Here is a 12,183-nt window from a genome sequence, read left to right on the forward strand (position 1 = left end):
TGATGGGTGTGTCCATAAGCAGAGCATGAAGTGTCAGCAACATAAATTTGTCCCAGTATCTATGTTGAATTCCCAACCATTATAACAATTGGCTATAAAAACATGTAAGGATAAACTAAGAAAGATCCAGAATAGTAAGAACAGCTATATTCGGAACACAAATGAAATTGTAAAAAGAGGTCTTATGAACTCAGCTAACAGAATGCTACAATAATTCAAGCAGGACACAACTAGGCCAAAATCTTGGCTGCCTCAGTAGTTAGACACTGATAGATTCTATAAATTGTCATTAAATGGAAACAGTAGGTTTTCACATTTTTAATAAAAGATGTTAATGACAGTCTATAACTAGTGTGTACTGTTAGGTGCCTAACAATTGGCAAGACAAGCAACTTGAAATGCCAATGAAAATAGGAAGGGATAAGAAGATTAGTGTAGAACACAATAATATTTGTTTTATTCATCTTTGGTTTAAGACGGGGAGCACATCCAATATGAAATCCTGCCTAGGCAGATGAAAAGACATACTCATACAATATAATATCATCCTGAGTAAACACAGATAAATAGATCTGAAAGTCACCATATATATTATACTTTAACTTTGAATACGAAATCAGGGTACAGAATACATAAGAAATCCAATGCTGAGCTCTGAGAAGTTCTCACTGACAGCAGAAAGGACTAAGAATTTACCTTTTGAGAAAGATTGTAATTATTGAAATAACATAGTTGTTAAGGGAAGTCCATTGTTACAGTAAAATATTTGGTGGTCCAAGGTGTAAAAACAAACAGTAAATAGTTTCAATAGAACTACTAATAATGATTCATTGTGGCCTAATGTGAGTCAATGTGAATTCCATAGAGTATCCTGCATGAAAACATAATTGGAGTGTGTCCTACAGATACCTGTATAAAGGTAAAGCAAGAACTGAGAACTATTAGTTCTAGAACATTATATTTAAAAAGGGAAGGGGAAGCAATGCATGGAAGTTAAAATGAACAAAAGGATCAAATTGTAGGACTTTTTAACAAATGGCACATATAAACCTGTCTTTCAAACTCAGGAAAATCCTAACCTTTTTTCTGGTGCAAATTAAGTTGATGTGGTCAGATCAGGTTTTGAAGAATGTTTTTTAAAAGTACCTAGGTGCCAGGTCATAGTTTAAAACAAGCATTTTAGTCTGAATCCATTGACAGTCAATATATAAATCCAAGCATAGGTGAAATGAGCTCTAGACAAATCATGCCACATAACCAGGTTGTTGTATACTGAATCAATTGCAGTTTCTATATGATCCTCAAATGTAATTCCATGTGTACTCCATTGTAGTGGACAAGATTTAACTGCAGTGAGGTACTTCTGTTTCGAAAAAACCAGCAGTATGTATTTTACTAACTTTTTAAATTATATATATATATATATATATATATATAAACCTTTTAAACAGAAGATTAAAATTGTCATTAAATGGATTTAAAATAATATAAAGTAAGTAAAAAGAAAAAGAAAGAAAGCAAAGAGAAAACAAAATGTACAAGGAAAAAAAACCCTGCCTAATCATCAAAATTATAAATCACAATTTCATAAGAGTTTTCAAGCCAGCAATAAATAATGTAGATAGTATATTTTCTCTAATCAAATTTGGGTTATCCATTTCAGCAATATGTCAATTTCACCAACTATTCTTCCATAGTGGATAATGTTGATTTTCCACCCATCTCTCTCTATAATATTGCCCCTTTCTGAGAGAGACAGGTGGTTAAAAACAGGTGTGAAAAAATAATATTTCAAAGATGAAATGATATTTGTATCTTACAACAGATTACACTAGTGTTAAGAAGAGGGAAATAATCTTAAATTTGAACATTTGGGAAGTGAACCAAATCTGTCCTCATCTGGTAGAGTTTCCATTTGTTTAATCCCTTTAAAATCACTAGTAATTTGCACATTGAGTTAGCTTGGTCTTAAAAAAAATAAATCAAGCACACATCTAATAAATCAAAAGGCAACATGTGCCTCTTCAGATCCTAAAACACCTCTCCCAGCATGTTTGCCATTGATTACTGGATTACAGGTGGCTGTGCATTGAAATTTACCACACATTTGGAACGACAGGATGCCCGAGGCTCTGTCCTAATCCTAAACACTTTCATTTCATCATGGAAATAAATTGTACCTGATTCCTTGAGTTACAATTGCCTAGGCAAATATTCTGAACTGTTAATTTGGTTCTCAAAATCATTAAAGGGAAAAAAAGAACAAGTAACAAATATCTATTCAATGGAGGATCAGACTGTAGAGCTTCTTGTCCAGGATTTTCTGAACTGTCAAAATGCAGACAGCTCTCTGTCACCATCTAGTGGTTGCCTGGATTTTGGCAGCCCAAGCTATTGCCTTGGGGAATCTTTAGCCAAAAGCTTACGGCAGGCGCCGAATATAATGTTAGAAAACACCACGTGGCAGAAAAGAAACAAAATTTCCTAAAACATGGATGGAAAATGTCTTCTTCACTAGTTCTCTGGCCGTTTTTCCTCATACTGGGCTACCAAAGCTTGTGTGGGAAATAAAGCAAACATTATAAGTGAAACCCATTGTGGAAGCGGGTAAGCGTTTGACTTTAATGCGGATTCAAACCAGTTAAAAACCCAGCGGACTCGTACATGGCAGCAGGGGAAAGCACTTTCCTCATTAGCAAAACCTCTAGGCAAAGAGGCGGCTATAAAAGTTATAGTATAACTTAGTCGGGCGTGTCACATCCTAAAGATAAAGAGTGCCACAACCGGGGCAGATAATAAAGCTTCGACGTGGAGCACAAAGCAAGAACGTTTAAAGAAAAAAGGAAAAAAAGGCACCACATCGTTCCTACCCTCGCTTCCCCCCCCCCCCGGAAGATACCAAGTCTGCTGAAAGAGAAAAAGAAGCGAGGTGGAGGCAATGGAATATTCCAAACGGTTAACATGACGATGGTGAAGGGGAGGGGTTTTGCCTCAGAGAAGTCACGCTCCGCTCCTTCCCCTCCCGCCCCTTTCTCGGCCGGAGGAAATTTCTCACCCGCTCGAGTTGGAAAAGGGGCGCGTCCGCTGGGTGCTGATGTCAGCGCGCGCCCCCTGCGTGAGGGGCGGAGACAAAGTGAGGCTGCCGCAGTAGCAGCGGCAAGCAGCCCCGCTCCAGTTCCCAGCCTGCCCCGCGGCTCCATTTGAGCCCCATCTTGAGCGAGGGGAGTGAGCAGTTTGAATTTCAGCTCCTTCGGCGGCGGCGCAGGGGAAACGGAGCGTGCGCGGCGCTTTTTCAGAAAAGTGGGGGGAGAGAGAGAAAAAAAGGAGCCCGGCCGCTCCGCCTCGCTGCCACCTGGCTCGGCAGACGGGGTGGGAGATTGCTCTTGACGGCAACAGAGCGAACGACCCCCGCCGCGTCTAGGAGGCCCGCCCGCCTGAGGGGGCCGCTGTGACCGGACTCGTTCTCGTCCCCTCTTTTCTTTCCTCCCCAGAAGATGATGCGTCTGGTGCTGATATCCAGGTAGAGCGGGGAGGCAAGGCGGCCTGCGCCTCAGGGACGACTCGCCGGCTGCCGTCGCCGCCCCTCTCGGAAAAAGCTTGCGGACGGATTCGGTGGCGTTGACCCGCCTTTGGGAATCCCGGAGTCTGGCCGGAAGCCCCGGCAGCGGAGCGGCTGGAGTGATAGCGCCACCCCGAGAACGGCTGTGTGAAAGGAACCTCGGCTGCGAAAGGGGACAGCGGAACTCGCGGAGAGGCGAGAAGAGCAGGAGGTGGTGGTGGTGGCGGGCGCCGCCGCCGCCTGCCCGCCGAGGGGCCCGCCGCTTTACTCAAGGGGAGGAAGAGGAGGAGCCCGGCCGCCGCCCCCCTTCCCTTTTTTTTTTTGCCTCGTCTCCAACCCGAGGCCTGGTGACCGCCTGCTGAGCCCGGACTGCGTCGGGGGGCCGGAGGAATGTGCGAGACGGCCAGCGACTGCGCCGTAGAGAGAACGTGATCCTCCTCTTCCTCCTCCTCGCTACGCCCGGCCAGGCTTGTGTGGTGGCCAGCTCGGACCCCTTTCAAGGTCCTCACCTAGTTTTTTTGGGGTTTTTTCCCTCCCCTTTCCTTCGGCTCCGGCGAGGGCAGGTGGGCGGAACCCTCTTGACTTCTCACCCGCGTCTCTCTCTCTCTCGCCGAAGGAACCATGTCCAAGATGCCGGCCAAGAAAAAAAGCTGTTTTCAGATCACGAGCGTGACGACGGCCCAGGTGGCCAGCAGCATCACGGAGGACACCGAGAGTTTGGACGACCCGGATGAATCCCGCACCGAGGATGTTTCGTCGGAGATTTTCGATGTGTCCCGGGCCACCGACTATGGACCTGAAGATGCCTGTGAGCGCAGCTCCTCGGAGGAAACTCTCAACAACGTGGGCGATGCTGAGACTCCAGGGACGGTCTCTCCCAATTTGCTTCTGGATGGCCAGGTGGCTGCTGCTGCTGTTGCTGCGGCTTCTGGAGGGATCCAGCCGCCGCCTTCTCCTGCTGTGCCTGTTGCCAACGGAGGAGCGGTTCCCAGGAGCACTGTGATGCCTTCGGCGACTGCCAGCCAAGCCTGCTCAGTAGCGACAGGAGGCAGCAGTGTGCAACCAGCTGCTGGTCCGCCAGCCGTGCCTCTAACGACTGCTGCAGCATGCAGTTCTCGCTTCAGAGTGATCAAGCTAGACCATGGTACTGGAGAGCCGTATAGACGGGGACGATGGACGTGTATGGAATACTATGACCGGGACTCGGATGGTGGGGCTGTGTTAGCCAGGACTGGTGATTGCATTAGACACAACAGTACTTTTGAACAAGCTGTTCAAGATAGGGACAGTGGCTTAGGGGCTACTGGTAGTTCATTGATTGTCTCAGGTGTGGCGACTTCTGTGCATGGCCCTGACTCATTAGCTGACAGTTCTGTTACTGCTGTTTCACAGCTACTCCAGCCAGAGAAAATAAACCAGCCCTCTCCACAGCAGCCTAATTTTGTTATTGGTCAGCAGCCTCACAGTAGTGCTCAGCCAATCTATTCGGGAGCCACAGTAGCAGGCCAGCAGGTGATGGGAACTCTGGTGCAGGCACAGGTAAATGCACAGAGTCTGGGGCAAGCTGGGCCTAATGGGAAAGGCTTATTACCACCTACGAATGTAGCAATAGCTCAGCCGGGTTTGCCTATGCCACAACAGCAAGTACAGCAAGCAAATGTACCAGTGGCACAGACTCAGCAGTTTGCTTACTCTCAGTCACATATGACACCCGTACACATGGTGTCAGCCCAGACTCCTGGTCAGCCAGAGTACATTCAGCATATGACAGTAATGCAGTCTCAAGGAGCTACACAACAGACTGCTTCTGGCCCAGTCGCAGGCACTGGAGCTTCCAGTCTTCCAGCAGCACAGGTAGTTGGTCAGAATCCTTCACCTCTAGCACCAGTGATGGGAGTTGCTTCACCAGCAGGCGAAACCATAGGACAGGGATCTGGGCTAATGCAGGGTGGCCTGACAACTCCACTTCAGACTGTCATTTCTTCACCAGGAGGTGTGGTACAGCAAGGCATTGGACATGCAGGGGCTGTTCAACAGAAATCCATGACTCAGCAGCAAATGGGTGGAAGCAATCAGATGGCTGGTACTCCACACAGTATAGTCTCCGGAGTTCAGAATGTGCCTGTAGCTGTACCTGGTACTACTGTGCCTAATGTGTCTACAACTTCTGTTACTATGCCAAATGCCTCTGTTACTTTAGTCCAATCTCAGCTGACCAGCCATACAACTGTCAGTAGAAGTTCCAGTGTTGTCCAGCAACATATTGGCCTTCCATTAATGCAAGGCACAAGCAGTGTACCTACGAATCTACCACAATCTAACATTGGACAGTTTCAGACACAGCCTTTAGGCCAGATTGATGATACTAGAAGAAAATCTGAACCCCTACCTCAACCACCACTTTCTCTTGTTGCTGAAAACAAACTTCATATGAAGCCACCTATTCCGGACAGTTTAACAAACCCTCTTAATTTACCTGCAACTACTCCCATGAACAGTCTTGCCAGCACTGTCTTTGGCATATCTATTCCTGTTGATGGTGATGAAGACAGGTATTTATTTTTTTATATATTTTCTAAATGGAATGTATTGTTGGAAACACATTTTACTGGAATGTTTATTGAGTTTAAATATATGCTAAATCTCTTTCAAGGTACTTGCTGATAAGATAGACAAGTAGGATAAATTTTAACCTCTTTGGTTCATTACTAAACTATTTATGTTGCAATACTATGTGGAAAATTTCATATGGAAGATCTTAAAGAAATGAGATTATAGACATTAAATAAAAAAGATAAACTGCTGCTGAAAAGAGTTACAGTAACTCTTGAATCTATCAAGTACATTTGGTAACTTGAAAAGAAATACTTTATTTCATTTTTCTGTAGCATGAACTAGAAATAATTAAATTTAGCCTTATTAATTGGACTATCAAATTACTAATTATATATTTTCACAAGTGTGAAAGAAAACATATATGAGGAAATAAATATAGTCTGGAATATATATCTTCCAGGAGTTTTAATGTAAATCTGCAAAAAGGAATAAAGAGATCATAGGTAAAGCAGGTTCCACATTGACTTGGTTTTTAGTAGAATCTTTTATCATTGTTACAGACATATTTTATAAGGAACATAAAACCTTAAAAGCACACTGGTCTTTTTAAAAAGATGTTTGCTGAAACATAAGCTAAACTTAAAAGTTGTTTGGGATTAACTTCCTGAAAATAAATTGTTTAGGATTGCATTTTTAGCATGCTATTTTTAAAAAAGCAATGTGTTCTTGTTTGAAATAAGCTGTATCAGACCTTTCCCAGGTTTTGAAGTTCCATAGATGAAATATTTCTAAATGGTTTCTTTGAACAGAGTACCAAATTTGGAAATGTAGAGCTCCCTCATTCGTTGAAGCATCAAAATGCTTTAAGGAAATACAATTCAGTACGAAGTTTATATTTAAAAGGTGTAATCACAAAAGAAAGTAAGAGGGGATAAAAAGAGTTTATTTTTTTAAAAATCAGGATATGCAAAAAATGCATATCTCTTCTGTAAAGCTGAATGTTCTTGAACTAAGATACTGGTTCTAGTATGGCTTTACAAAAGTTAGTGTAAGTAAACCTAAACATGTAGAACAAGAAATAGTTTTTATCTAAATTTCCAATTCTAAAATTACCTTGCAAACATGTTCCAGGATTTCTCAGTTAATATGTATAGTCTTGCTCTGTTTTTCTTCAAAAACTCCCTAAAATATTTATTTCAAGGAGAAACTTTCAATCATGCAGAATTGTGATCTATACCAGGATATTCTGTTTCATTGTAAGTTGTAAGCATGAAATAAAAATTTTCCACTTGGAGAAATAGCAAACTATATATGTATGAAATCTTATTGTTGACAAAGCTACTTAGTTTAAAGGCAACAAGAGGCTTTTGTAATTTACAGCAATTGACAGTCTTATTAATTTAATATTATATATAATTAATGATTGCTATGTTTTATTAAAGATAGAGACATGCATCTTTACATTATTATGCATCCTTATTCTAACTTCTGGTTTGGTTTCTATAACTTGAAGTTGATAAAAGATAAACCCCATAGCAGGTTTAAATGTGAATGAATTAATGTTGTGTCAATATATGTGTCAAAATGAATCCTATATTTTAATATATGCGTAGGATAATTCTAAGCAAGTCTCACTGAATTTTCACACCATTGTAAGCTTGCAGTCTTAATTCTCCAGTTGGATTGTGCTTTAAAGTCCTGTGTTCATGGTATCATGGAATAATGTATATGAAATACCTATTTTTGAATTGATTCCATTTCATCTTCTGATTATTCTTATAGTATAATTCAATCAACTCATTCAATCGAAATAATCTGTAGAGTCATGTATATATCCAAATGAGAATGAAATTGCAGTTTTATACAGCCTTTATCTCAAAACTGTCAGTATGTAAGTTTCAAAAATTGTCTATCTTTTCCCTCCTTTCTATGATAAAATTTCCACAGCAGCAGAATCATGATTTTTGTATAGAAAAGCAAGAAATAAATTGTAAAAAATAGGGAGAGATGTATTTTATAATGTAATTAAAAGAGGAGATAGTATTATGCTTGATTTTAAATTTATATGGTTACTATAACTTAAGATTCTTCTATTAATTGGTTGGCATTAAACATGACAGTGTGGTATGCTCAGGAGAAACATGTTATTTTTAGCAGGTAGTTACTTATTTCTATATACTTAAGGTTATATTACTTATCTACTATTACAGTTAAATTTTCAGGCAAAGAAGTTCTATACCATAAAACAAATCATTGTAACCAAAATATCAGTTTTTAATGTGTCCCTTCCAACACAAGTTATAAATAAAAAATACTACTACAAATCAATTTCTAGAATTAGTTCTGAAGCAACTTATAGGTATTAAAATACTGTTTGCTTATTTGGTTTTTTTAAAAAGATTTGGGATAGGTTGAAATTTCAAAATGAAGTCTTGTTTAATATGAAGGATTTCAAAGCACAGATTCTTTTGCTAACATTGTTTAGTTACATGTAAAGTTTATTATAGTCTTCTGTGATATTGCACCCCATTATTATCAAGGTTATTTAAAATTACATTGGAAATAATGTTTCTTCTCATTGATGGTCTTCAGAATTATAGGTGGGTCTGATATTCATCAGCAGAATTATTACATAATCACTGAATTCATAAATTATTCTTATGGCTTAGTGTCATTCAACAAATTATGACAGTATAATTGAATCTTAATATTTAGTTAGCGATCTCAGTATATGGTATTGAATTGCTAGCATGCAAACATTCTAAATCTGAAAATATACAGTTAAAAGTACATTGATCTGCTTACACCAAAGATGACATAATTTTTCTACTTTGGTTTAATAAATGTCCTCTGTGAGTTATATCAAATTAATAAATATATGAAGCTTTACTTGTACTTTTTAAATTAGTAAATGCTTCATAACGTTCAAATAAAAATAGTTTTAAATAAATTAGCATATATTAGCTCACCAAACTTATATTCTCTTAAATCCACAGTCTTAAAGAAATATAACAAACTCACTATTATACTTTTGGCTCTTGTGAAAACTTTTTCAATTGATGGATACATGATGTAATAAATACCATAGATTGAATAGAAAGACTGTTATCAATATGAATTGTATGGCTATAACCCAGAATTTTGATCAATGCCTGCAATGTGAACTTTCAGCAGTCACCACTAGATGATTGGAAATTTGCAAGAATTTCTTCATAGACTATCTTTGTTTTATATTTAAAAATGTATTTGTATAGTGTCCAAATTTGTGATACAATATTATAACGGTAAAACAAACCTTTTGAGGCTTTTTTCTTCATGGAAGAAAAAATTAAGTTAGATTTAATGTTGATGATGGTCTCTTAATCGATTGTTCATAGAATTTTGTATGTGCTATTTGAAGGCTAGATTTTGTATATGCTATTTGAAGGCTAGATCTTACAAACTGAAAATGGTAAGCTCTAGGTTCTACTCACATTCTGTTATTATTGATTTCCTCCTCCTAGTTGTTTGTTGAGCATGCTAATAGGTATAACCATCAGGTTTTCATTCTCTAAAATAGGTTTTTGCTATGAACCTAGTTCAAGGCTTATGTGCATCCTTTGAGATTCACTGTGGTTCTATTTAGCTGCATGGAATAACAAATTAATCAAAATATATGAGAAAGTTCATTACAATCCTTTCTAGATCTATTACATTAATAATATACTGTAACTGTATATTTTATATTATTAAACAGGATGGTCTAAAATGTTCTGGAATTGGAACCTCGTTTCCTGGGTTATAGTTAAAGGAGCAACTGAATGCAAGGAGTAGTTTCTTATTAGATTGTCCTAAATTTTAATGGCAGTTACCTGACATATTGTTAAACTTGTATAACTATATTTCTAGAACAGGTATGTCTAGGCCACATATGGCCCTTGGCAGCTATTCATGCAACCCCACCAGATAATAAAAGATATTTATGTACATTAACTGAAGTATATTATATGAGCCCAAGACAGCAAGTCAAAAGGTTGGGTGGCCATATTGTTTAAAATAATTTTATTATAACTACGTTCACTACGTTATTAGAATAACAGGACCGTGCAAAGTTCAAATACATACATTAAGTCTTTTATTTAGCAAAAATAGTAATTTTTAATATCAGTGAAACAATTATGTATCTGATCTCTACTAAACAAACTACTGTATTATATTAAGTATTTTGCTAATACATACTTAATATTTTTCATAAAGGTTTTTAAAAAATAAATGTTAGTATTAGTTTTTCCTAATTCTGTTTCATTTGATAAGCAAATTTCCCTATTTCTGTTATACAGTACAGTGGATTTTTTGTCACTGAGTTACAGAGTTAGATTGAGTTTGCTATTTATCTCTAAATAACTTCTGTTGCCATAATTGATCAGAGAAGAACTTCTCTTGCCTTTTATGCCCATGAAGGGATTTCATGGAATAAATACGAGCTTCACATTAGCTTGTAAGTGTCCTAATAGACTTATTGCAATGGCTAATGAAAAAAAAATATTATCTATTAATTTTAAAAGCCTGTGGTTGGTGATGACTGAATTAGAATCTCGCCAAATGAAAAATTGAGATTGTAGCAGAGAAATGACATGGCTTTGAAAAGGAGTGATGAAGGTAGGTCAAATATCAGCAAATGAAATGAATAGAAAAGTATCTTGATATAGTCCCATTTCTGAAGTAGCAGATTAAACATTTTAAATAGTCAGACTTAATCTTCCTGCCTACAAGTCAAATATTTTTTTTTAGGATTTTAGGTTAGTTGAATTGGAGTAAAGCTATTTAGTGGCATTCAAAAATATCTTTATGATCTGATTAAAGGTTGCCATAAATTAGAAATACTTATTCCCATTATTATAATTATGAATAATTAAATAATTATTCCCTTATTACCTATTATGACTGGATCAGATATCTTAATAGTTTGCCTTTTAAAAATTATTTTAAAACATAATTCTAGCACCACTTTGAATTTTTTTCCTTTTGTTAAAAATAACTGGTCTTCTAACACTTAAAATTAGGAAAACGAATATAATTTGGAAAATACAGCAATATATTTAATATACTTAATATGGATTAATTAAATGCTTATCATCCAATTCAGTTCACAAGAAGTCTTTCTATAATCAGACCAGTGTAGCTTGGAGGTAACCCATCATTTTAGTTGGAGAGCTTTTCAAGATGATGCTTTATCTTCCAACAGCATAACAAGTTTTCATGATTTGTTCCAGCAGAAAAGGATATTGTACTCTACCTGTCACTAATTTATGCTATGAGAAGCCTTTTATAAACTCTTGTACTTCAGTTTTCAGTTAGTATCTCTCTTCAGCTCTGTACCTTTGAATAAAAAAAATATCAACATTCATAATTATATTTTTATTCTGAGTTAGATAGGTGATGGATGGAGGGGAGAGGAGGGGCAAAGTGGCAAACTTAATATTCCCATATTTCTATGTTCATCACAACAACTACCCTGTAAGGTAGGTCTGGCTAAGAGAATGGCTGGTCCAAAGTCTCCCAGTTTTCATGTCTTAGGGAGGCAGACCTAAGGAAGGTCTAGAACACAGCGTCTTGTTCATATCATGTTCCATATAGTTGGTAGGAAACAGTTTGCTGAATAAATGTATTTAGCTGTCTGCATTAGTAAGCATGCTGGTTCTGTGTTTTAAATATGACATTTTAATGATAAGTGAAAGAAAATATGAAAGTGGACATTCAGAGTTTATTCCATTTTTATTTTCAACTTATTTTGAACATTTAGAGATCACTGCAATGAGAGAAGGAAATCATTAAAATTATTTCCTTCAAATTAACAAGAGTAAGAATTATTAGTTTTATAGGTGTTTTTAGCTAAATTGGTCAACACAATTGATGTTAGATAACTTAATCTAATAGGACAAATATGAGGTTTAGCTCTAGCCTCTAAAAACAAAAGGCGATCTATATTCCATCTTTACTAGATTCACAGGAAATTTCCTGTGTGAATCTCATACTTGCCAATCATAGAAATAGATAATTGAAGCATACATTGCCAAGTCATCTAAAAC

At 37.8% G+C, this 12,183-nt stretch overlaps 1 protein-coding gene across 2 annotated transcripts in view; it reads left to right on the top strand.

Moving 5' to 3' along the window:
- The first annotated feature begins 3,044 nt into the window (after positions 1-3,044).
- The window catches only part of TSC22D2 (TSC22 domain family member 2), a 42,127-nt gene continuing 32,988 nt past the window's right edge, over positions 3,045-12,183 (top strand). Inside the window, exon 1 of one of the 2 annotated variants that reach the window (XM_070753429.1) lies at positions 3,045-6,111. In XM_070753429.1, coding sequence (XP_070609530.1) covers positions 4,181-6,111 — 1,931 coding nt within the window. In that variant the 5' untranslated portion in view covers positions 3,045-4,180. The remainder of the gene's footprint in view (positions 6,112-12,183) is intronic. The other variant, XM_070753430.1, reaches the window with a different exon arrangement.

Source organism: Erythrolamprus reginae, chromosome 5 (genome assembly GCF_031021105.1).
Source record: "Erythrolamprus reginae isolate rEryReg1 chromosome 5, rEryReg1.hap1, whole genome shotgun sequence".
NCBI lineage: Eukaryota > Metazoa > Chordata > Lepidosauria > Squamata > Dipsadidae > Erythrolamprus > Erythrolamprus reginae.